General features: G+C 40.5%; 1 protein-coding gene across 2 annotated transcripts in view; it reads right to left on the reverse strand.

The window, feature by feature from the left end:
• Positions 1–1085: 1085 nt before the first annotated feature.
• ubl3a (ubiquitin-like 3a) overlaps positions 1086–22271 on the reverse strand; it is a 35055-nt gene continuing 13869 nt past the window's right edge. For both annotated transcript variants that reach the window (XM_020620400.1, XM_020620399.1), the window contains 4 exons: positions 8258–8366; positions 6720–6806; positions 4551–4628; positions 1086–2684 (listed from right to left, as the gene is read on the reverse strand). In XM_020620400.1, the coding sequence (XP_020476056.1) occupies positions 2632–2684; positions 4551–4628; positions 6720–6806; positions 8258–8366 (327 nt within the window). In that variant the 3' untranslated portion in view covers positions 1086–2631. The remainder of the gene's footprint in view (positions 2685–4550; positions 4629–6719; positions 6807–8257; positions 8367–22271) is intronic.

Genomic DNA, 22271 nt, shown 5'->3' on the forward strand with positions numbered 1-22271 from the left:
AGAAGTACTCATTCTTCATTAAAAAGACTCCTTGTTAATATTATATTATTATTACATTAATGCTGATGCATCTGTGAATCCGAAGCTGGTTTTATTTTACATTCGACCATTAAGTGGTTCCCAGTGTATAGGGGTCATTAATCTGAGAGCTTGCGAGATGATTCATGGGGCAGAAAGTAAGAAAACAAAAGTTCTGATAGTCGTAATCATTTTTGGACTTTTCTGTAATTCTTGTTTTTATGTGGATTTGCAGGTAGTTTAACCTCTTTGAGCTTTGAACAGTTATTTATACGAAGCCATGTGAGAGGTTTAGTGGAGAATTACAGAACCTTTCTGTTGGAACTGCTAACAAGAAACATTGCAATGGCCAAAGCAGGCAGTTATGTATGGTTTTCCCATATTGTAGTGCAATGCATATTATCACTGGTCTTATAAAGCATAACTAAACTTCTAAGTCAGCACACATTCTGTGCTATTATGTAAATACCTACAAATACATAAAGCTGTGTAAATTGGCTCCACATCAACAACAAATGCAGTTTACAATTTACTGTCACCACAAACCACACTGTGCATTTTACTTCTGAATGCAGGACTTTTACTTGTGATGGAGTATATTTATGTTCTGGTATACAGTATGTGTAGATAACGTTCTAAATACTACTATAGTTGTACTTCCGGTGTGTAAAGTTATATGCCGCCTTAATTCTAACCAAGTTCTCTACTAACCTCATCTGCTGACAGTTTTCCAAAAGACACTGAAATATAATTTCTACCAAAGTATTTCACAACCCATTCCCACTAAACTGTCAGATAGCTGTACATTAGTTTAATCATATCTAAAAAAAAAAGAAGTTACCCATCTGATTCAGCAGGCTGTTGAAACCCTTGCAGAGAGTCGTGACAGTCACTTTTAAAGATCACTGCACCGGGTGTCATCAGCAGGCTCAGAGTCAAGTGATACCGAAGAGCTTTATGATTTAAGTGCAGTGAGTCATGACAGAAGGCAGTGCACTTCAGTAACCTTTATTTAGTTTACAGATGTATTCCATTTTGAAGTTTTGAGAAGGGAAAGGGAGCATTAGTACTATTTACAATCGAAAATGTTTATTTCTGTACAGATTTAAACCCTGATCAATATAAACAATATTTCTTTTAAGATCTAGCGCTGTTACAAAGTGATTTTTTTTAAAAGAAAAGACAAAAGAAAAAGGATTACATTAAATTATAAACAGATGAAAAAGTAATAAAAGAGCACAGAAGAAAGAAAACAAATCATCAGTGATCAGGGAGGTTTTGCTGCCGTTATGCACAAGACATGGTCAGCGGGTGACTGTGACCTGGCTAGAAGCTAACCGTACACACAATCGTAGACTAAACACCGATATACTGCTTATCAACGAGATCTAGAGTCATTATGTTCTAGATAAGATTCTTATTAAATATATTCTACACATGTTACCTTGGTTTGGAACATTACTTCCATTGAAAAAATATAAAATAACACAAAAACCTTTATACATTTTTATTAATCTGATGGAGCACATGCTTCTGTTGTGCAAAATGCACTTATTAATGCAGAGAGAGAGAATTAAGGAGAATTAAGACAAACATTTCCATTCTGAGTTAATTTCCCTGCTTGGACAGCAAAGGTCAGAAAGATCCTTCACAATGCTGTTAAAACAGGAGCATGACAAGCCTGTCCTGGGAGGGAGGAATGGGAAGAAAACTGACGTGAGGTTTTAATAATCACAACACTGGTCGGTCAGAAATATGCCGGGACTGTCAAAACACAGTCACAAATGTCATGGTCAAACAAATAACCAAAACAAGACCACAACATGGGTTGTTCATCTGTTTGTTGGGCCTTGTTTGGGTCAAATATGACAACTGAAAAGAGCTGGATGTGTTCGGTCTCTACAGCTCTACAGGAAAAATTTCTCTTTTGTGACCCTTACGGGCACACGTAGAGAAGGGCAGTAAAACGGACACAGGCATGTGTGCGTGTATATGTGTGTGTGTCCCCTAGTTTGAGTTCTCTGATCAAACACATCTAAGCTTCGTCTGCTGCACTGAGGGAGATCACACAAGCACATATGGTTGGACGTGTAGACAGGGTGTGTGTGTGTATGAGAATGTGTGTTGGTGAGTTAGTGGTTTAAATTCTCAGTGTGGCAAAACAAGGCCACACAGACAACTACAGATAACCAGCTAGAATGAGAAGCCAGTTAGAAACTGGCTTTTAACAGACCAGCTGAAGATGATGGGTGTGTGTCTGATGTGTGTGTGTATGGCAGAGGGTTTAAAAAGGTGTGCATTAGGAAAGTAAGAAAGGTCAGATGCAAATCCAGCTCCTTCCCCTAATTTTCAGTAATGACAACAAATCAAGTAGAACAAAGGAATCAACTGTATCGATAATCAATTTCCTGCTCCCTGTTCTGTGCCCTGGATCAGCCTAAGCCTGTTGTCTTTTTATGTATGTGTGAGACAATGGAAAAAACAAGAGGAGGAGACTCTGTGTGCTTGTCTGTATGCATATGCACATTGTGGACAGACTCCAGGACATAGGACAAGTTCACCGAGGGTGGGAACGGATGAGAAGGACAGAGGGCCGGCAGCGGAGGTGTGTATTTACAGAATGACACAGCAGTTACTCTCCCTGGTCTTCTCCCTATTCCTCTGACCTGGGAACGCAAACACATAAACGTCATCATCAAGACAAACAATGAGAGGTAACCAGCTAAATATAGACACAGAACATTTTATTTTAAATGTGATTTAAGGCCAGTTTCACAAACACACTGGTAGACTGGTCTACAGGTTTAAGCTAGTACATCCAGCTAATTTTTATAATAGAGTGACTTGTTTAAAAAAAAAAAGACAACTCGAACACAAATCAGTGAGATAGTATCTGCATACAAAGACTGATTTGATTTGAACTTTTAGTTTGGCTCATGTCCCATTTGCCAACATGGACAGGGTGGGGATTGTTCTCTACTGCCATCAGCCACCAGGGGACGACAGCCTGCAGCTCACCTGTGTGTGTGTGTGTGTGTCTGTGCTGCTCAGGCTGCTGATGACAGGATTTTCAGAATAAAATGATTACTTTGCTCTTGATGCACTTATGTTAAGGGGGGTGGTGGCATTAGATAGCAATAGAAAACAAAAAATATATATGTCTGGATTGATCACAGAACGTTATTTTTAGCAAAGCTCATGTGTTAACTGCACTTCATACTATTTAAAATGGACCTGATGTCTTTATAATAATAAATCTGGAAAAATGACACTTTCAGCAAGTCAATTCATTCATAATAACATTTAAAAATAACTAAACTGACCAAAGTGATGCACAGAATAAGTAAAAATAAATAGAAAATTAATAAAAACACACTCTACATCAAGGAAACAACCATAAAAGCACAACATTACTAACTGTAAATGGAAAACATTTGATTTTGAGTTAAAAGCCAAGGAGAAAAGCTGGGATATAAAAGTTGCCAGGGTTGAAGCAGTCCTCATGTGGAGTGGCTCCACAGTTTAGGAGCCCTTACCACAAAGGAACAGTCCCCTCAATCTAGACTTGAGAACAACCAACAGCATCCGGTTGGAGGATCTAGATGGTGCATGTGGTTTTAAAAGCTCAGAGAAGTAGGACAGTGTCAGCCCACTGAGTGACTTAAAAGCAACAAAACCTTAAAAATCAATCCTGTAACAAACTGGGAGCCAGTGAGGACACAATAACACAGAGTGAATGCAGTCATATTTATGTGCACCTGTCAAGAGCCCGACAGCAGCGTTTTGAGCAAAATGCAAGCGGGAGGGTGAAGACTGGCTGATTCCTGTGTATAAAGCATTACAATAGCTGGGATGGGATAAAAGCATGTGTCACTTTTTCAAAGTTGGTAAAGGAAAGAACTTCTTGACTTTAGCCAGAACTCTCAGCCGAAAAAAGGCTCAATTTGACTATTGAGTTTATTTGTTTATCAATTTAAAACCACCTGGGTTCCCTGAATGAGGTTTGTAGTCAGGTCAGTCATTAGGAGAACCAAGGGGGCAATGGGTCCAAAGACTGCTATTTCAGTTGTTCTTTTGTTTAAAAAAGAAAATTCTACAACATCCAAGTTAAATATCCTTCAGACAATCCAGTAGGGACTATATGAAGTTCTTAATTTGATCTTTCTTCGGTGGTAGTTTAACATCTTGACACTGGAAGGGACATGTTCCTTCTGTCCATACCCACATACACCCATGACCTGAATTTTGACAATTTGCCTCGTCTAATCCAAAGATAAAGTCGGCCCAGCGTCTCCCCCTGCTACACAGTCATAACACAAAGACCCGTCACAGAATATGATTTATATTCGCTGTTTATTCTGCACAATGTGTTGTATCTTGGGACTGCATGTAAGGGGGCCAATTATTTGCACCAGTTCCTAAAACAGAAGCCATGTGTAGAGATAAATAATGGCTGGAAGCAGAATGTTTAAAGTTGCTCAGCATGTGAAAGGCCTTCTGAAAGGAAAGAAGGGAGACTCGGAGCTGGTTACCTTGGGAATTTGGCTCAGGCAAAGTCTCTCTGGCAACTAAATGCATCACTGTGGTCTTCCCCAAAGGCAGTTTGAGAGCTGGCGGTGGAGGGAGAAGGGCAAGAGAGAGACAGGGAGAATTAGAGGGTATTCAGTGAGCAACCAAACACATGTTTACAAAGTCGTTCACAATCAGTATCACCTGACTCTTTAACTGCTCTCTAAAACAGCAGGGTACAAACTACTCTACACTGGAAATAGTTAAGCTGGGTAATGAATAATAGGTGCAAAAGAAAGACAAGCTACTAACTATGTTTGAGCTGCTTCATGAAATAAACTATGGCTGAAGTTGTCAAAATATACAACTACAAGGTCATTTAGTTGCAGGATATTAAAGTCTTGCAGGTAAGGAATGAGCCTGAAACAGCCAGGAATGTAAACCTTTATTTGAACAAACTTGGTCATTTCACACAAGGTGAGCGGCTGTTCCTAAAAGTAAATATGTTTCTTTTTGCAGAATAGCTTGAACCGTTTCCCACCGAGTGGAAAGTGTGGTAACTAAAATCACTAAGCAAAAATTTGAAAGAATCCAGGTTCAACAGGACTAGAGGGTAAATCAGAATTAAAATTGTTGAACAGAAAAGGTACAGTCAAAATTGTGTTATTTATCTTGTCCAAAATCACTGATGATCAAAATCAGCTACTTACAGTTTCATTTTATACAATATTCTTTTTCTTTGTACAATGTTGAGACAACTAAACAGGCCATAATGTTCACCGTTGACCTAACTATTTAAAGCTGTTTAGTTTTATACCGAAATGAAAGGCCATCAATAGCTGTCAGGAAGATCAGTCAGATTAATTCAAAGGTCAAAGGGTTTATTTGTCATATGCACAGTTAGGAAATGTGTTTCCCTGTAAAGTGAAAGTCTTACTTTGCCGTCCACATGAATGCCACATAATACAAGTGAAATATAAAGTAGATGAGCAATAACACAAATCTAAATAGGCAGTAAAATCACAAAGCAAAGGCACGTTAAAGCAGCAGGTGAAGGAAGCAAATAAAAATATAACAAGAACACCATATAATGCAGGGAGAATATATGCTACGTGGGAGCCATGGAGTGTAAATACTGGGCAGTGAGTGTGCAATTGTGCATGTGCAAAATGAGTATGTAAACTACTACTGACTAGTTTGTAATATAACGAGCAGCACTAGTCCTACTGTAATATTCGAGCAGTCACCGGCCACATCAACCTACCCAGCGTCTGATCGTTTGCTGTGTCTTGTTGCTTTTCTTTTCTTTTCTCTCTCCTCTATCCTCTCACCCCAACCGGTCGAGGCACAAGGCCGCCCACCAAGAGGTTTTGCCCTGTCCGAGGTTTCGTCCAGTCAGAGGTTTCATCCATTTAAGGGAGTTTTTCCTCCCTGCTGTCACCAAGTGCTTGCTCTGTTGGGTTTTTTCCACTCTATAATAATAATTACAGTAAGGCCTAGACCTTACTTTGTAAGATGTTCTGAGATGACTTTTGTTGTAATTTGGCGCTATATAAATAAAACTGATTTGAAAAACTGAACAGAAACAACTTACGTGTACACCTTAACAACCATACATTAAACTGTAATTAATCTATTAGCTGCAATACAGCTTCTCGGTTCATGTGACGCCTCCCTTAACATAGGTGTGGTGTCTGTTTGCATGCCAAAACCACTGGTAGGTTTGGCTCCACTTTAAGAAGATTATGAGTCAGCGTGCAAACACGTTAAACCAACGATAGGTGAATTATCAGATAGATGGAAATAATGGGAAGAACATAAAAGGGCTGGGATGGCTGTACCCACGTTAACCGCACAAAACACCAGTCAAATCAAAATTGGGTTAAGTAGGCCAAAAGGCCGAAGAGCCAAGGTGAAGGTCGCCTATAAACAAGACATCCTCCTTTTCTCTTCCCTTCACTTCTGTCTCTTCTTTATGCTGCCTGAGCTCTACTCAAAGGCCAGACCACTCTCTTTTTCTGTATTTCCTCTCTCCTCCCTGTCTCCATCAAAGCAGGCTTGTCCGGAGCACTGAGGTGCCTCTGTTCTGTGGCTCAGGAAAAAGATGAGAACAGCAAAGAACTTTCCAGCAGCACACTGCTGTGATTTTGTGTGCATGTCTACGAGCACATAGGTTTTGTGTGTTTTCTCACCTCCTAGTGTTACGTTGCCATGTAGAAAACGTCCCTGGTAGATCAGCCTCAGTATGTTTGGGCTACTGACCTGCTCTTCCTCCCAGTCTGAAAAAAAAGGAAGGGGCAGAGACAGATGGAAAGAGAAGGTTTACGAGAAAAACTAACAAGAGGAACAGATGACCAGCTTCATGTTTTCTTATTTCCTCTCTGTTGTCACTGAAATTATTTCGCATAAAACATCATCATCATCTATAAAGCAAACTGAGAACATAATGGTTAAATAATGACATTTTGCAATCTTTATTTGCTTTAAAAACCAAAGTAAATAGTCAGCTTCTGACTGAACGCTGCTAATGAAGGTTCCCAGGGTCTCGTTTGAAAAGGACACGAAGAATGTTCAGCAGAGCAGATATAAGAAAAAACATTGACTGTGTAACTACTGTATTAGTCCTGTTTTTAATCAATCTAAGACAGCGTAGTGAAAAGAAATCTGTGATTGTATCTGGAAAAAATTACCACCAACCACCGCAATGCAGATATTTTGAGACCTTTATTTTAGCTCATAACATACAGAATGTATAATATGTGGGCTTTGTGGGATGCACTACAGAACGTGAGAAAGTCTCAAAGCAAAAGAAGAACACAAGGTGTGGCCTGGAAGAGCTGGAGACAAAAGTGACGCCACTGAACGGGAGAGAAACCAGCGGAGGGAGTTGCACGGCAGCAGAGTCTGGCCACCAGATGTTTGTGTTCTGCTAGGCGTAGGGTGTTGGTGCTGACTGAGAGCCTGCTCTGGGTCTCACAGGGTTCAGATCTGTTGTCTGGGAGGAACGCAAGGAGCTTCCAAAACTGACAGGACTGAAAGGAAACCCCTTCTGTCCAGAGGAATCTGAGTCCATCAGTGTAATTTATAGTTTTTCATGCATCACTGGCTTCTCCTAAACTGAACTACATTTACAGCACAGTGGAACAGGCTACAGGCTGTTCAGATCTGAAGGCAGTGTAAGGAATTCTACCTCTGGTGTAGCAGTGCTCTGTAAACACAGTATAGCTCCACAGCTGACTTTATCGTTGTCATAGAGAAAACAGCCAAGATAAGTGAGATCATGTGCATTAGTGCATTAGCTGCTACAGCTGCAGATATGCTCCAGATGTGCTTATGCAATAATGTGATTTATTACAAAATAGCACAGTATGGGTCTTTATTATCTATGTGAAGAATATGGAAAACATAGCAAATATCCCAAAAATACCAGAATTTGGTGAGTTTACATTTAGCTGTTAATGTGAAGCAGGTGTGCCAGTCACATCAGCACAAGAATCTAAAGGGCTAGATGTACTTTGTGCATATGCAGGAACAAATGAGGGACACACACAAGTTCCTATCCATACTTCAAATCAAGGATCTGCCTTCTGTTTGGGTATGCCAACATTTTCCAAACATTTTAGTACATGTGCAGACTAAATATAGCACAGTACTTCTGTAACTACTGCTAGTTCTTTATCAATTACCCTGAACAGAACAATCACTGACGTGTCTGAGTGGAGCTACTCACCCATCGGCCAGTTGTCATAGACGTGTTTGGCAATATCTGCAGCTGAGTCGTTGGGAGAGAAGAGGAATTCTTTCGTCTTCCCGCTGACTAAAATAAGCCTCAAGTTTATCTGTTTATACACACAGACAAAACAAGGCATGTTAGAAACACTATTAGATGCATCAAATGGAACATAACACAAACAGATGTCCTGCAGTCACATTAAAACCAGTCAAATCAGGAAGCACACAGGTTCAAGTTAAGTAATTTATTTTAATAGGAAACGGGAGAAGGATAGGAGGACCCTGAGGAATGTCCTTCCCGCAGAATCAATTCCCATCTGTCTCTTCAACTTCCTCTTTCCTTTTTCTCTCTCATCTCTTCAACTCTCGGTTTCTTTGTCTTAGGTTTCCAGTTCTGCAACTTACTGGCAGACTGTCCCCTCTCACCTTTACCAACTCACAAGCCCGATGTCTTGATTTGCCTGTTCCTCATGAGACTAAGTTAAAGTTTTCTCAGTGCAAATATGTACAATATGTGAACTACAGTACCTGGTTTTCTCTGTTTATACTCTGACGGTAACCTGCATTTTAACTGCAATACAGTTTCATTGCTATTTGTTTTGTATTGCCAGATTTTTAAGATTAATTTCCTGGTTAGGAGTATTTATGAATGACCTGTCATTGTAATGTTAATATAACCAAACTTGGCTCTGACAGTGGGGCATGAACACAGACAGTTTGAAGGATGAAACACTCAAAATGAACAACTTGCCCCACATAGCTGATCCCAGTACTCTCCAGGGACATCCAATATAATGATAAATAACTGATGATATGAGAGTCTTGTTCTCAGTGGGCACACCCTCTTTCCACAAGGGCTCAGAGGTCAGAACCGGGTACTGAAGAGCACCTTTGGAGCAGGGAGAGAATTGGTGTCTTGCTCGAGGGCGCTTCAGCACATCATTCTAACTATGTGGTTTTTAAGGTAGGAAGGAACAGACCTTTAAGTTATTATTCTAACCTATAAACAGGAGATACTACACACATAATGAGCACTGCCACAAATGTATACAGACTTCTTTTGCATTAACAGTCAGAAAAGTGAACAACAGAGAAAATTCAGAGAATGGCAGACTGGTCAGCTATAGTATAGTAGGAGGCAAAATCCTCTCAATCCCTGAAATAAATAACATCTCACACACTCCTGTACCAAAACAGAAATGAATATTGATCTAACACTATTTGTCTCTTCTTTTTGGCTGACGTTTCGCACAGAAAATGTTAATTAGAAATGTGAAGGCGGATGGAGAGACACTGACTGTAAGCTCCTAAGCAAGAGCTGGAGATGAGTGAACTTCAGCTGAGCCATGGCTCTGCACCAAAACCTGATGAACTTGATTATTCTCAGTCACAGCACACGGAGCTATTTTACTGACCCTTCAATCTGCATAAATACTCCTAACTTATGTTTGTGTATTTCTTACAAGAAAGCACCTAAACACAGAAACAGACTGAACACAAGCTGGTGTAATGCATCTAAAACCATTAGTATGCATATAAATCAAACCACCTGGAACTGGGAGGCAGATCAGAGGTGATCTCTTTTTTTGGCAGAATGTGGTACAGTATGCCTTTAAAAGCTAGAGCAAAGGCTGTGTGCGTTTGCCTTTGCTTACTGTATTTGTGTGTCTGGCCTGCAGTGCACGCATGGCACAAGCACGTGTGTGTCATTGGTCCTAGTGTGTTTCCATGTGCCAAGAGCCTATCAGTCCTCAACACCACAATCCTCGCCCCACTAAACCCGCTGCTGAGCGACACACACATGTGAAACAGAGATCACTGTTAGCATGTTATCAAATCAGCTTATGGGTTTAGGCCGGGGCGAGACATACACATGTACAAAACAACACATACAGTGATATTCAGAAAATAGTCGTATCTGACCTCAACAATCATTCAGTGCATAAACATGAGTTAAGCTGCTTCTAAGAGGTAACATGGACTCGAAGGTTTTGATCTTGTGCTTGTGTGTCTTTTCTGCATATACAGAATATTCTGGGCCTTAAAAACACACTGTATACAAAGAGTCAGAGAAACACAAATACTTCTACATATGTATGTACTTCTCATACTGCATGTTTTAAAACTTAAATAAAACACAACCAGAAACTGCTGTTGAGACAGATGAGATACAGATCATGAAGCGGGAATTTGCAGATTTTGGTGAATGATTTGCTGGATTAGAAATGTAAAATATTACTGTTTTTATATACAGCCACCCTTAGGGCAAGTGATAACTGAGAACCACAAGCTGACTTTAGGCAAATTATGACAGAAAAAACGAGGAATAAACATGCAGAGGAAGCCCCTTCACATTTGTAAGGCCTTGCTCCTTCCTGGTTGAACACCTGGTCGTTACCATGGCATCACCATGGCAACAGCCAGTGGTGGGTGGCCTAACCGGCTAACACCCACAAGACAGCTTTATCCCCCCGCCCATTTTCCACTGTCACATCATATTGTCTTCCTCTCCTTGCAGCATCCTCTGCATCTCCTCCTTCGCTCTGCCTGTTCCACTCTCTCTCTCTCTCTCCCCCACTCTGTCAATCTCTTGCTCTAAACAATAAACACTGGAGGAATGGACAAAGCCAGAATGACAAGAAGCACTGAGCTAGCTTTAATTAAACAAGGTAAACTCAGTTTTCTCCTCTCAATCTCATTATTTGCTTCTCTTCTCATTTCTGCCAGTCGTTGCTTTCTCTGTATATTTTATTCATAGACACATGTAGCAAAAAAGAAAACTACTAGAAAGATATAAACTGATTGCAGATGCGTCCACACGTGCATCACTTCCATCACATATTTCAATCACATGCCGTGGTCTGCACAGTCACTAATGATGGAATAATGGAGGAACAAAGTTCATCCCTCCAGTAGAGTCCAGAGCCTTATAGCAAAGGACGCCTGAAGCTGCTGTGGTGGTAAACAGCAAGACCTTACTAAAACACTACTTTGGGGTGGGCCTTTGCTATCTTTCTTGGTTTTATCACTTCAGCCTTTATTCTTCAGAATTAGAATCAGTTTATTCTGATTCTTATTCCAGGTTTGACTAAATCAAAGTCTCTCTTGCTCCTCTTCTTCTGTCCCACCCCTCTCCCTGAGGGTGATTGTGCCTTCTCCCTGGACTCTCTCCTGCAAAGGGGCTGGTAATGTGGTTTCACTGCCAGCTCAGGGAAATATATTCAATTACAATCCATTCTCTGCGACAAACAGCTCCAGGTATGTGGAGAGCAGTGCCTCGTGCATTCATGCATACATACACAGGATGCACCTGAAGGCAGTCAGTCAGTTATTCATGCATACACACAGCATGTCCTCGCTTACAACCAGTCTCATTCTGAGCTCACGATGTCAAAAATCAGCTTCATTTTGCAGTGGATGTGGAGAACTGCGAGAGGCAATGCAGTGAATGTTACACTTCTCCAATGTGAGGATGTTAAAACATTATAAGAAATGTCGAGAAATCCTGGTGAAGCAGCTACTCTTTTTGGCTATTTCTCAAAATAATGAAATAGGAAAACATGCTACTTGTGTACCAACTGGTGACACAGCTGGCTGCTTGTCAAGCCTTCAATTTCAGACACACTAAAATAATGTGACCCTGCTGCCAAGGAATACCATGGTGTAAATGTGAAGTAAGCAAACCCCTCTTGGCTAAACAGTGTTTGCACACAGTGGAGAGCAGGAAATTCAACGCCATCTATAATTATTCTTCCCTGAGTACAGCTCTCCATGCTTGGCTTTCAAGGCAACAGTGGGCGTGTGTATGTATGTTTATCTGCAGTTGTGTTTATGTGTGCATTAAAGAGCATTGCTACTCTTTAGACCCCCTGCAGCAGCCAAAACATTACATTAGAGTGAAGCCTTCCTGTGGGAATATATTAGAGCAACTTTATATGTAGCAGCAGTAATGTTAGCCACTGCTGCCAGTGTGGATTCTTGACTGTATGAATGAATTTAAGAGAGGAGGTAGAGTGACTGGCTGTGGTCTGTTTAAAACAAGCCAGCTGGATCCAGCAGCTGGGCCTGCTTTAACTTGCCCATTAAATCTGGAAAACTTTGGCTGTAGTGTCAAGAATGTAGCTACACAGCACTTTGAGAATACAATTCCCACATGAATTATCAGTCGCTGATTTTATTGATTACTTGTAGACACTTTCCTTTCTGGAATGTCTTTCTGGCTGCCAGTTACAAAGCAGGAGACAAACTATGTTGCAGCTTGTTGGACAAAGTGTGAACAAACCTCAGCCTGAAAGATGCTCATCGCATTTTTGATTAGTAAAAACTGAGAAACTGTTTTGCAAGTCTTTAGTAATTTTGCAAACACAAAGTCACTGCAGTCATAATTGTCTTTAATCAAAATCACACTGAAAAGGGTGTTTTTGCAGAATCACTGTACAAACAAGCAGGATGAATGCATGTATGGGAAACTGCAGCATCACTTCCTCAGATGTTAAAATTATGAGCAAGTTCACAGGAAAATAAACTATTGATATGTCAAATAGCCTCATCTTTTTGGTGAGTTCCTTCCTTCATATGCACACATACAGAGAGAGAAAGTGGTTATATAACAGCGGCTGACTGATAACAGTGTGATATAAGAAACAAAGCCTAAAGCCAGGATTTGTAATCTCAAGAGTCAGTGCATGTGTGTCTAATAGTGTTGGTGATAGTGCATTACTGCAATCAGTTTTAGACAGTTTCTCAGACTAAATTTTCTTTATTTTATATAACTCTTTCAAAATATGGTCTCTTTAATATTTATTTTGAGATCTAACATATTAGAAAATGAAAATAAACTGGCCAGCTGTGACTGCAAGTTGTTTTTGTCCTGGGAAGACACAGAAATATGTCACATTAAATGAAGATGACAACATCATGTTTTGTATTTTAAATGTATTTGCTAATGGATATGCTCAAGGTAAGTATTTAGTATTTATGTAAAAAAGCATATACACATATATAAAACATAATCTGGTTCCTGTAATAAATTCACTTTTCTGTTACTGTGCTTCTGTGTTATTCTGTGTGATATACAGACAGAAACTGGGACAGGGAAACGTGGATTAACATAATTTTTTAACAAGCATTCATCATTGAGATAACATGATAAAGAGGACATTTGCTTCGGGAGTCAAAGCAAAGTCAGGTTGAGATTGTAGGCTACCCAAATATAGCTTTGATGTCATGACACAATCATATGTGCATAGCATCTGCCTCATGATAGTGCACTAAGAGATGCAACAGACCTTTCTACAGCAGCAAGGAGCTAGAAACAAACTGTATGACCTTGACACAGTTGTTTATTATGGTTTTACCATCATTATGGGGCCCTTATGTATAATGGCTAGTGTGTTATGGCTTGTTTTGACCTACTTTACTAACAGGACGCAATACACAACATGCTCCGCATGCAAACATCTGTTGGCTCCATGACACAGCAAAAGAACAGATGAGGCATTAATGTAAGTACAAAGGCTGATGACAGATCATCTGACAAATATATAAACTGTGAAATACAGGAAGACAACAACTAAGCTATTCCTTATGATAATTTGTATACTGTATACACAGACAACATGCCAAGTCATGTTTGCCAAACGTTTGTGTTTTTTTTTTTGTTGTTGTTGTTACATAAGCTGAAACAAAGCTCCAGTCAAGCAATCTGACTGGTCAAGATTTACTCAAACACTACTGATCATGTCTACAGGCTCGCTCTGCTGGTTGCCATGCCAACACCTGTGATAACCAGGGAGCTAGTTAGTCATTAGTGCCATTTTGTCCTGTTGTTATGCATGTACACTATGTTTTCGGGTATTTGTGCACAAAGTAATAATCCATTATATTATAACAGAAAAGGCATAGGTTTAAGTATGATTTCAGGTACTTTGGGCACCATCCCTTAAACTGGTTATGTAAATAAGCAACCGTTTGCTAATAGGTTTGCAATCTCAAGTAATAATACATCACTGCTATGTTCACAACTTGTTTGTGTTGCCCCAGTGTGACCCAAGAAATTAAATCAAATAAAATCTTACAGGTTTTACATGAAAAGAAGCCTTTAATATTTTGGTGGTTAACTCTACAATCTTTGAAGACACGTGTGACCCTGTGACCTTGGAATAAATCCCAGTTCAGTTTTCTTTTCTGTGCATCTCTTCTAAAGTGAGTAGCCTCTTCATAAAACACAGGCCTTCTTCCTGTTGGTTTCTATTATAACCATCAATCAATAAAGAGAGTATCTACTGTAATAGGCAACACCACAGACCTGCACTTTCTGGTGCAGCTTGCTAACTTCCTGTGGCGCAGACGGCTAATGGCTACATTAAAGGTCTAACAGCACTGCTAAATTTCTTTCCTTCACAACAGCATCAAATGTTCTCTTGGAGATTAACTGCACAAAATAAAGAAACCCTCCACTCATAGCTCTAGTCAAAGGACTAAAGATTTATATGATTTATGCTGTAAGTATTAGGGAATATTCATTATTTGGCATCAAAACTGCTTGTATTTGAAGGTCTTGTTTTTTAAAGTTTAACTCTTAATTTTAGAGCCCTGAAGGTTTTGGGTTTGCTGTCATGTTATCACTGTCGCAGTATAATTGCATTTTAGCTGCTCTCACTGCTATCAGTCACACGTCTCACTACTCGATCATACCTCACATCTTTCTCCATGCCTTTATCCTTTTGTACTGTCTTTAAAAAGACCTATCCTCTAAAATGCTGATGTCCTCATCACAGCCAGAATCCAGTCTACTCATCTTTCTGCTCCCTCTCCTTCCTGTCATGAGCATGATCTGCCATTTTCAGCTGCACTGTAACCGACGGCTCTCTGCTCTCTCTCCTCTCTCTCCATCTCTCCCTTCTCCCTGTTTACAAGGAGATGATGCATCAAACACTTCTCCCCTGCACAAAAACAGGTAGAGCTGCTCTTCCTGCTGTCATCTCTCCTTGGAAAACTCGCCTCACATACTCGCACACACCCAGTTATGCATTCCTGTCTCCTGACAGACGCCAGGAAGGTGCCTCTGATCACACCTTTTTCCTATCGTGTCAAAAGAACCTGCCACAGGTTTACTTCACATAGCTGCCTCCTGCTTCTCCCTCAACTCCCGCTTCTTCACACTTCAAAATGGACATTCAACATCCCAGGGCCAAACGAATTAACATGCCAAATGTGCACCAGAACTATTGGACATTAGCCACTGGAAACTCACACACTCATGGGACACGGTGTATGGAAACACAGACATCAGAAGGATCTTTATCCACTATTACTGTGTGACATTACAGAGACAATGGTGTAGGGGCTGATGGACCACATGCTGCAGTGTTGGCTAGTCTAGTTGTTAAGGTGCAAACCTCCTCAACATTTACACAAAAACATTGTGTATCAGCTTTCGCTTTTTCATTTTGAGGCAATTTCCCTTTTCCACAGCAAAACCAGACTAACAGGAAAACCACAAAAGCTACACATTAACCAGTTACAATACAGTATGTGTGGATCAAAGGGAAAACCAAGAGTGGCAGGAGTGGAGAAAAGTGCAGTGAATAATGGAACAAACTGTGGGGCACTATGACAGCAGAAACTGTGCTGTCCTACAGCACTGAAAGAACAGGCTGACATTTTTCAAAACTACCCTTATTCGCTTTCTAGTCAAGAACTACATGAGAATATTGAAACCGCTCTCAAATCTGTTGAGCAGTAGCCGTTATCTTAACCATAACGATAGGGTGAATGAACTTTAGAGGCGCTGATCAATGTGCAGTGTATTTTAACTTTGGACAGCACCATACTAACTGTTTCCTTCTATTTCCAGTCAGTTACACACAAACACGCTGATGCACGTGCTCATATTAATACTTCCAGGTTGTTTGATGCAATCTCAGACACTTGGGTATTGGGCTCTAATCAGGTTAGTAGTACACTCTTTTTTACTGTGCAGTTTTATATGCCATTTTTAAATATATTTGAACAATATGCTAATCTTAATATTCTTTCTTTAGTTTTAATGATATAATTCACTCTTAAGCATTCTTATACCTGGAAATCAGAACAGACAGCAGACTAACAATATCATTGCACAGTACACCTTGTGTCTGCACAAAAGACAAAAAGCTATTGATTCACTACCAATCTATACACATTAATGAGACAAATCAAACACACACACAGTCACCACTTATAACCGAGTTGCAAGGCAGCACTGACTGCAGGCTGGCACAACGACAAACTCTTTTTCATACAAACTTTGGTTAAAAGTACAGCACACCTCTACAAAAGAGACCTACTGTCTGCAGTGTATTAGCTGTGACATTTAAAAACACATTACACTACTGCGCAGTGGTTGGTAGTACAGCATTCCTGTGCAGACTGAAAACCAGCCATGGGTATGAAGCCACATGCCACTAGCCACCATTCACCAAGACAAATATACAAGCGTGTGCTGCAAAGTTATTATTATTATTAAAGAATGCAACTGCCATGCTCTGCCTACAGTAAAATGAATTTACTGAGATGCACAATTAAATAAAGGCTTTTAAACCTACTCCTTGCTAGGGCAGGCTCTGCTGTTCCTATCTAATTAGACATGAGAATCAAAACATAACAGGTGCAGACAGGGGGACGTGAAAACTTGAAGAAACAGAGGACAAGAGGAAATGACCAACAGACAGAGAGACTTAACAATTAATCGAGAAAAAAAAAAACAGATTTGCAGAGTCCTGTATTGCACATCACTGCCAAAGTGCTGATGCTGTACAGACGCCACGACAGCAATGACGACAGCTGATGCTATAGGAGGAGAAAGGAAATGCTGACTCTTCTGGAGGGCAAGCCCAAGGGAGCGAGGAAGGAAATGAGACAGCGTGAGAGCAAAGGGAGGGAGAATAAAAGATGCCTCAAAGGGGGAACAATGAAGGTCAGAGACAGGCAACCAGAAGAGAAGTGTGAAGGTGAACAAGGCAATGAAATCCACTTAGTTCTAGTTGACTTAGTTCTAACCACTAACTATGCCATGTTTTATATTCACACACATTTGCACACAAATATCTGCATGCACACTAAAAATGCCTGCTGAGGCTCAGCTTTTGAAGCTGTGGGCCAAGACGTGAAATTGCTCTTGAAGACTTCATTCGATTCTCCTCTCATCCCCCAAGCAATGTCTAGACTGTCTGTCCCTCTCTTGCAATGAAACCAAGGCAAGAGATTAGATAGGGAAGGAAATAAAAAGGTGCCAAACTGTGAAATAAAGCTGTATCTGTGGTTGTATTCATTGGCTGAGCAAAAGAAAAACAATGTCATACAGGGACTGAAATGGTGCGTTTCCTGGTTGACCTACAAGTCAGAAGGTTATCTAGAGAGAAAGCACCACTGGAGCTTGTAACGACTGATAATCCTGCTTCTCCCAATACAAACTGGGTGAATGTAAACAAAGCAGCAGCTGTTTAGAAACTTTATTCAGAACAGTTCTGTAAAGGGGTTATATCGGGGTGGCCGCTGTCCTGTTTGTTGTCCAACTATCCCTGCTGCTGATTACCTGGCTCACGTGTGTTCAGTCAGTCAGAAGCTGGAAGATACCATCTTAGATGAAAGTGGAGTGAGGAAAGATAAAGTGAATTTGTATCTTCCAGCTTCTGACTGGCTGAACACACCTGAGCCAGGTAATCAGCAGCAGGTCAGGCAGGGATAGTTGGAAAACAAGCAGGACAGCGGCCCTCGAGGACTGGAATTGGCCACCCCTGGGTTATATGGATGATGCTACGTTAAAGATTTGCTTGTAGGAGAGTCAAACAGTTTCAGAAACCCTTCCCGATGCACCATTTCCAACACTGAAATTCCAAAATTTTCCAGAACAGAAGGCCTGACATTCACACCCACTTCACGCAGCGGTTGGCCAGCTGTGTGGAAGTAAGCTGCATTTGATCTTCTCTCTCAAGCTCTCAGCTTATTCTTTACACAAATATTTGTCACCTTTATTATGTATGACTGAGGGCAACACTACCTATGTAGCCTATGCAAGAATGTGTGCTGTTATCCTAATAGATAAACAGTCTCAGAAAGAAAGAATAAACTGCTTCAGGGAACAAGAGGGGTCACCTGAAACAGGTTCACCTGCTCAGGAAAAATATTTCAAGTTGATTTGACTTACATTTTTGCTTGATACTAAAAATACAGCAGAATATTGTTGAACAAGAAACTGTACCTGAATGAAAACATGTAAGATGTATTAGAGTTTTGAAACTGTATTCAACTGTTTTCTTAGTCCAGTTTTCCAAATTAAAAGAAAACTGCAGCATTCTGCCTCATTGTCTATATTACTGTACATCTCTTCAGGCATTCTGTAAAAGCAGCTACCAGCAGTCAAATAAACTCAAAGGCCATCACGCCCCATGTCGGAATGCTGCTGGTGTGAAGGGACCACACAGAGGGTTGATGATCCCTGACGATGACTTTGATGAAAGAACCTCCTGTCCTATACTTCATTCGTCCAACCATTTGCTGTGCAGCAGTGCTGTCTGTTCACTCCTCTTGCTTTCCTTCACTTCCATCACAGGGTGTCACACCAATGTGACTCCCTCCCCGTGCTTCCTGACCCCCGCTATGTGAAAGCCCTGGAGTCGAGTAAAGCACCCCCATGAAATCCCCCAACCCCCTTCCCAAGACAACTATGACCTCTACCTTCCCATCTCCCTCCTCTGTCTCAACACTCCCCACCCCCATACCCTTTCCTAGGTGGTCTCCCCTGCAGTGATTTGTCAATGCAGTGCAGTCAGGATTAGCTTGAACTGTAACCTTTTGGGTTGTCCTTTCTAAGCACAAACTTCAAAACTAAAATTAAGGTTTAGGATACTGAAATTTATTTCTTCTTTACAGATGCATTGATTTCATGCACATTCACATTCACTGCTGGTCCCAAAGAAACTAAAAAAAAAAAAGAAGCTTTGTGACAAAATGAAGTAATGAAGAAATGATTAGTCAACTGACAGAAAACAATTAAAACATTTAAGTGATTTATTAAGTAAAATCACTATTTACTCACTGGTCCCAGCTTCTCATTCTCTTTAATGAAAATAATGATGAACTGCAGTAGAAATTTGCTGTCAACACTGGTATTTATTGGTAAGGGTTTTGATAGACCGATAATTGTAGCTCAGTCCCACATACCAGAGGTTTTACTATGTGTCACAATCCTGTGTATAATACCACTGCTCTCAGATAAATAAAAAAAAAATAGCCTAGCTTCAGTTATTGGTGAAGAATATATTTTAGCTGCAAATTAAGAGTACAGATTCTCTACGAGTTGACAAAACCTTTCAAAATCCATCATGGCAGCATGCACGGTTGCCTGGTAAAAACCATTATGTTCCTCAAACCAGGACAAGCTGTGTTTTTTGTATATGTTTTTGGCCCATAAAGGATAAACTTCATGTCTGTTTCTTCAGTTACTACTTAGTCTTGGCAGATATTTAAAGAAGTACAGTAAAATGCGAGAGAGCAAAGGAATGGCTTGAAGACAGCAGTGACATCCACAATGCTGCATTTTCTTTTCTCCTTTAGAAAAGAGCACTGCCCTGCAGTCACTACTCACATGATGCGTTGTGTGTGTAGAAGAGAAAATGTGCATCTATGTGTGTGTGTGTGTGAGAGAGAGAGAGAGAGAGAGGTGGGCACACAGAAACACAGACTGCTGTGTGAGAGAGAGAGAGAGAGAGAGAGAGAGAGAGAGAGAGAGAGAGAGAGGTGGGCACACAGATAGACTGCTGGCAAGCTAAAATGCCCTCTGTGCTGTAATTCACCAGATGGCAGAAAAACCAGGGGTATTACTACAGTACCACATGCACACATGACATTTTCTAACCCTATTCATGAATAAATCAGCATGCAATGACAGGAATAAATGTAGGTTTGCATGCACTGAAGACAATTTATTAACCCTTTAAATGAGCAATACTAAACATAAAATACATAAGCATGTTAGAGCACAGAGTCCCCTGCCAGTTTGGACCTAGTAAATAAAGTAGACAATATCATAATAAAACAACTAGTAATGAGCCCCATAAATCCAGGCAACAGACACTGCAGCACACAAGAATGCCAATCTTAGGTGGTTTATGGTGTTGTATAAGATTTAAATGTAGTTATAGCTACACTTTACTGCAATATAATGCATCTTCTGTACTGTAAACAAACTAAGGCCCCAATAACTGCTAGTGGTTTCAACAGAGAATGCACCTTGAACTAGCCCAGAGGATGCCCCATCTCTAGCAGCATGTACACAAATTAGGCATCCATGTTCACAAACATTTAAATAAAAAAAAATTTTATTATCAGAAGACAAACTTTGTCTGTGTTTGCAGTATGAAAGACATGCATCTATAGAAATTTGCTTTGTTTATTTTTTCCCCCATTGTTGTCTGGCTAGACAACTGGTTATGTTTGTATTGTGCACAACAGGAAAAAGGTGGACAGTGGAGGTGACCGGTTATACAAGCAACAGGAAGGAACACGGCAGCAACAAGGAGGGGCTGGCTAGGGACCAATCAAGATCTTTGACAAACACTGCTCCACACCTAAGCAGGAAGAAAAAAAAAGCCAAAAGGTGCTGTTTAGGGGATGTTGTACTGCCTGATACATGACCAGATGTTTACAGAAATGCCCTATAATAACAACTTAGCTTCTCATATAACCACCAGAGAGGAGTGTAGGCAGAGGTAGCTTAGTGGTTAAGACCTTCCTGAAAATGAAGTACATTTTAACTTATAACCCTCCTTATTCAACACGAATTGTCATTTAAGATGAAAAATTAAGACAGCCTACACTATGAACTGAAACTGCACCAAGATCAGCTGACTGAGCTATTCTGTGGCAAGCTAAATGGAAGCCAGCTAAACTTTGCTTAAACCTACCAACCTTTCTCATCCACAAACGTCTGAGCTTTTGAATCTACAATCCTAGATTAGCGATTCAGAAGTCAGCGAATGTTGCGGTTTCGCTCCTAACAGTATATCTAACTAGATGGTCTCTGGCACATGGAAGCCATTTCACAAAAACTATAGGTCAGTGACAATGTCCTCTGTGTAAGCCACAGTTCTGCTGCTTCCCTCAACAGAAGCTTCCTCAATACAAAAAATTGAGAAAAAAAAAAATAGATGAAAAGCCCTCAATCATTCTAGTCCAAGGTCCAATGCTTCATTAGACTATTGCTAGCTCGATTAGATAAGAGCACACATAAAACAAACCCTCCACACACGCACACAACCCCTGCTGGGATCATTAGAGATATTCATAATCAGAGTGCTCCATAGCATCCAATATGCATGCAATGACAAATTTGTGCAAGACAGCATGAAGGCCAAATATACCCTCTCTCCATGCTCCCCATTCACACACACACGCTACTCCCTGCACTTTGAGCTCTAACTCTTCTGTGACACTCAGAAGATTAATATAAACTCTCTTTTCTTTCTCTCTTGCCATTACAGCTCACAGCTTCAAATGCTAAGTACACATCCTGTTACTGCTGTGTTTACACAGTGCAGACCACTACAAGCCTCAGTATAGATGCTGGATCGGGTTATCAGTTAAGAGTTAGAGCTCCAGTTTTGTTAGTGTTTGGTAGATATGACACCCAAGCGTTCCATGAGCCTCGGCTGATGAAACCAGCTAGAGGTTCAAATAAAAGCAGCAGTGAAGTGACAAAGCTTCATCCTTTACTTCGTGAACAAACAACTAGATAGCTTCTGTATTTCAGGCAAAACTGACTGGTACCTTCAGCTTCCAACAGCACAACACAGTTGTTCATATTTTGCACCAACGATGATGACTTGCTATTTTTTGAATCATTTATATCACAAATCCCCCTTGAACAAGCACTTGGCAACAGCGGGGAGGAAAAACTCCCTTTAACGGAAGAAACCTCAGACAGACCCCGGCTCTTGGTGGGCGGCCTTCTGCCTCGACCGGTTGGGGTG

The sequence above is a fragment of the Monopterus albus genome, unplaced genomic scaffold, assembly GCF_001952655.1.
Source record: "Monopterus albus unplaced genomic scaffold, M_albus_1.0 scaffold237.1, whole genome shotgun sequence".
NCBI lineage: Eukaryota > Metazoa > Chordata > Actinopteri > Synbranchiformes > Synbranchidae > Monopterus > Monopterus albus.